The following is a 4,212-nucleotide window of genomic DNA, read 5'->3' as shown; positions in this document are numbered from 1 at the left end:
CAAAAGTTGTTAGATTCGAATCAAATATTCATCTCTATATTTATATTATACCGATGATAATTTAATCAACAAATAAAATAATTTAAATATTTCGTATAAAAAATAATAAAATCATTAGACTTAAAGAAATTTAGTTCGTCGTTTTCCATTAAAAGAATGATAACGTGGTAATTACTAAAATTAGCTTTGATTCTTGATTTCTATATTTTGTTTTAATGTAGTCCAAATTTTAAAAATCAACTCAAACGTTTTATTTATTTTGTTAATTTAGCCCAAACAGTTTGATTTCATTCGCTCCGCTGTGAATTTACACCTCTACCGAACCAATCGAGTCTTCTTTCCATATTCTTCTTGTGTTTCGTCTCCGATCATCGTGATTGCATCGTACATGAAAAACTCAGAAAACATAAACATGAAAGTAAATACATACATATATATATATATATGAGGGTTATTGAAATAGAGAAAATTATATATACTTTTATTGGTATCACTTGTTATTGAAGTTAATTAAATATAAGTACAAGATTCCCGTTTATTTGCATAACTACACGGTATATATCGAATAATAATAAGGATAAAGTACACAAATGATTTTTAATATAAGACGTTATTTTATTGAGTCCCTTAATTATTTAAAGTTACAAAATCATATTCCGACTGTAAGACATTATTTTATTGAGTATCTCGATTATTAAAATTTATAAAATAGTCACTAAACTATTCATATATTACAAATTTATCCTTTTAGGTTAAAAAATGGAGACGGCCTTAGTTGAAAATTAACCTACTCACTAGAATATGATAAAAAAATTGATTCCCTAACTGTTTAAATTGTATTTTGTGGATCACATAATTGTTTATATTTTGTCATCGAGTTAGATTTTAAAATATTATGTTATCGAACTAATGCTTGAAAACGACGACAGTGTTAATAGGCCTCATTAAAATACGATTTTATCATATTTCAACCAACTAGTTAATGTCCATATCAGACAATCATTAAACTTTTAACGAAAAATGACGAGTTTGGAACATATGAATAGTCAAGTAATCATTTTTTGACTTTTAATAGTTGGAGACTCAATAAAGTATCACCCTGTAATCGAATACCATTTTTTTAATTTTTAATAATCAGATACTCAATAAAACAACATCTTATAGCTAGAGACCATTTGTGTACGTCACCCTACTAATAATTATTGTATAAGATTAAACAGATTTGTTTGTGAACATAAAGAAACGAAATGGTACAAATAAAATCCATTTGTAGAAAAGGAAAGCCTATTGAGATGTTTGTATGTACAAAAGACTGGTCATATTGTGAGTTGTGACAAATAGATGCATAGATGGATTTTACATTTGAAGCAAATAATAAGACGTGAGCATGCATCTCTAATCAAATGGATCGATTTGTGGGTCGTGTTCGCTTGCCATTGTCATTCCGGTGCAAAGACATGTCGGACACATCACCTGCCGGGAGTTACAAAAAGAAACGGTTATGAGAAGACGTACTATGGATGTCAAAGAAAGCTATATCCGGCAAAGATAGTTATACAATGAACATCACTAGATTTCCTGGTTGATCAGCACAAGTAAACAAATCATTGGTACTACATATGTTTAGATGACTAACCTTTCCGGATCCCGAACAGTTTGAACATCTTCTGGTTTTGGGAGATGATGATAAAGGCTGGTCTCGTCCGTTTACAGTGGAGACTGGTTCAGTAAGAACAATTGATCCAGTAGTTGAGCAGCGAGCACAAGCAAGATATCCTTCATTTACCAGTGCATATAGACCTATCAAATCTCAACCCAGACGAACGCATACCTGAAGTGACTAGAACCGCAATGATCTGACTATAATGACTTGAGCCCAAAACAACCCCAACTCGAAATGACAGGAATCCAAAATGGATCCAAACCCCAAAAGATCCGAACTCAAGCCGAAATGATCCAAAAAATCTTAATATCGGAATTGACTGATCTGAATTGAACCAACCCAAAACTAACCCAACTCGCCCAATTGACAGGTCTAGGTGAATAAAATACCGTACATGGAATATAGAAGGCCTGAAAAAAGAGGAAAGTCTAAAGAATATACCTGTTCCAAGACAGTACTTGCATTGTTTATGCTCCTGCTGTTTAACATTGTTTATTTCAACTACCATCGAGGCTGAGATTACACCTACCGCTCCTCCAGAGAAGGATGCTACTATAGGATCGACCTGACTGCATTTACCACCAACGGAATGGTGTTTAATGATACCAAAAGTGAAACAAAATTGCATCCACAGGCTTATTAAATTGAAAACAACTAACCGATGCAACTTCTTTCTAGAAGCGAACCTCTCCAAGAAATTAATTCCCCATCAATATTTCTAAGTAAATATAGTATATTTCATAAGTTTGGTTTGTGACAATTGCAGAATCTAGGAGTATAACCAAAAGAAACATAGGAAATCAAAAGGACGTTGACTTTATCATGGTAAAAAAGGTAGCAATCAACAACAGAGCTCAAGTTATGCCAAATAATAAAACAATGATTCGCTACAAACCAAGAAGATTGATCATACCTCAACTGCATTGGCAGATGTAAACTCCCGATGAAATCTGCATATGATGTGCCCCCTAGTCCGAGCTTAAGCTCCAGCTAGGATATGGGAAGAGAAAGAAATAGGATGTGTAAGACAAAAGAATGCGACTCCAAAAACCATGTCTAATTCTATTTTGTGCATATTCATATTCTCATAACGTTTCCGCGGGGATCCGTTAGACTTGAAAATTTAGGTTTTGGGGAAATGATAAATTCGATTTGAAAACAAATTGATTTTGGAGTCGCCACCAACCTTTAAGTTAAGTATGTTGGAAACCATAAACGACAAAAATGATATGCGTTTTACCAAAGATTCATTTTTAAGAATTCGGGAGTCGGTTACGTGCAGGGAAAAGTGAACACCCCACAACGCCAAGATTTTGGTACATAATCGATTATATGTTATTTAAATATTGTGAATTACAAACTTCGAAAATATATTTAAATTATGATCCTTCCATTTGTTCAATTTTATTTAAATAAGTGTCAATAATAAATAAATAAAAACAACTTAAAATAAGAAATGTATTAGGTCAAAAAGATTTAAATAGCTCAAAAGATATTTCATAGAAGAGAAAAAAATATTATAATTATTCTTGAAAATACTTCATTTTGTACGAACAATCCTTGAAAATGCACTTCATTTATAGTTAAGAGACTTTTTCATAGATTCCCCTCACAAAATAGCATTATTTCATATTTTTCATGAAATAAAATAAACTAAAATAAAGCAAAATAAAAAATAGAAATATGGGAAAAATAATAAAAATCCTCGAAAAGATACATTCCCTTTAGTTGGGAGATGTCTTCGTAGACTTCCCTCACAATCAAATTTCCTTCACAATAAAATTTTCTTATTTACATAGGTAAGAAAACAAATAATGATTTGTATAGAAAATAAGGTGCAAATAATAAAACAATATACGAACATAAATCGCATTAAATCTAAAAGTTAGGGGATTAGTTGTACAATAAAAATAAAATGTTAGTAAATTAACTACTGTCGAAAAGATAATACAATAATAAAAATAAATAAAGTTAGAATGTTAGTTCGAATGATAAAATAAAACAAATGTCAGCAAGTCAGTGGAAAAAATAAAATAATAAAAAGTAAAGTGTCTTAAATCATAAATAAATAAAGCTGCAATTAAAGCCTATTAGTGATTAAAGTAGCAAATAACGGAACTGAAATGCTAAAAATGAAATAAACAAAAAGTAGGGATTCAAGGAATGGAATGTAAAAAATACGGTAATATTAGAGGGACTTAAACGTTATTAAACGCAATGATTCAGTGGCCAATGTGTAAAAAACACGATAGAATTGGGAGGGCCTCAAAGCAATTAACTGCAAGAGTTTAGTGACTGTTTTATAAAACACGTCAAACACGGAATGGCTTAAGTGTAATTTTACCAGTTTTTGTTTTATAAATATCAATTTTTTTAGCTAATTTGGGTAAAATCAAACCCTAGCCGTTTACACCCAAATATCATCTCCTTCAATGCCTCTCTTTTCCTCTCACTTTCTCCAAGGCCAAACCTCTTCTAAAGCCCGAAATCCGGCCGGCCACCGCCATGGTGGCCAGATTTACTCTGACAAGCACCCCTAGAAGTTTTCC

General features: G+C 31.7%; 1 protein-coding gene across 1 annotated transcript; it reads right to left on the bottom strand.

Annotated features, from left to right (window-relative positions):
- Positions 1-1,255: 1,255 nt before the first annotated feature.
- Positions 1,256-2,746, bottom strand: LOC120140102 (protein ORANGE-GREEN, chloroplastic-like). Its single transcript, XM_039155142.1, has 4 exons — positions 2,577-2,746; positions 2,105-2,232; positions 1,637-1,776; positions 1,256-1,473 (listed from the first exon to the last, which is right to left on the bottom strand). The coding sequence occupies exons 1-4, from the start codon at positions 2,585-2,587 to the stop codon at positions 1,396-1,398; spliced, it is 357 nt and encodes a 118-aa protein (XP_039011073.1). The 5' UTR covers positions 2,588-2,746; the 3' UTR covers positions 1,256-1,395.
- Positions 2,747-4,212: the final 1,466 nt, after the last annotated feature.

The sequence above is a fragment of the Hibiscus syriacus genome, unplaced genomic scaffold, assembly GCF_006381635.1.
Source record: "Hibiscus syriacus cultivar Baekdansim isolate YM2019G1 unplaced genomic scaffold, ASM638163v2 tig00110782_pilon, whole genome shotgun sequence".
Classification (NCBI taxonomy): Eukaryota; Viridiplantae; Streptophyta; class Magnoliopsida; order Malvales; family Malvaceae; genus Hibiscus; species Hibiscus syriacus.
The sequence above is the reverse complement of the archived record's forward strand: the minus strand, read 5'-3'. Positions and strand labels throughout refer to the sequence as shown.

Coding starts and splice junctions, on each gene's coding strand:
- LOC120140102 (XM_039155142.1), bottom strand. Junction 1,777..2,104: donor CAAGTACTGTCTTGGAACAG/GTATATTCTTTA, acceptor TGGTAAATGAAG/GATATCTTGCTTGTGCTCGC. Junction 1,474..1,636: donor ACTGTTCGGGATCCGGAAAG/GTTAGTCATCTA, acceptor AACTCCCGGCAG/GTGATGTGTCCGACATGTCT.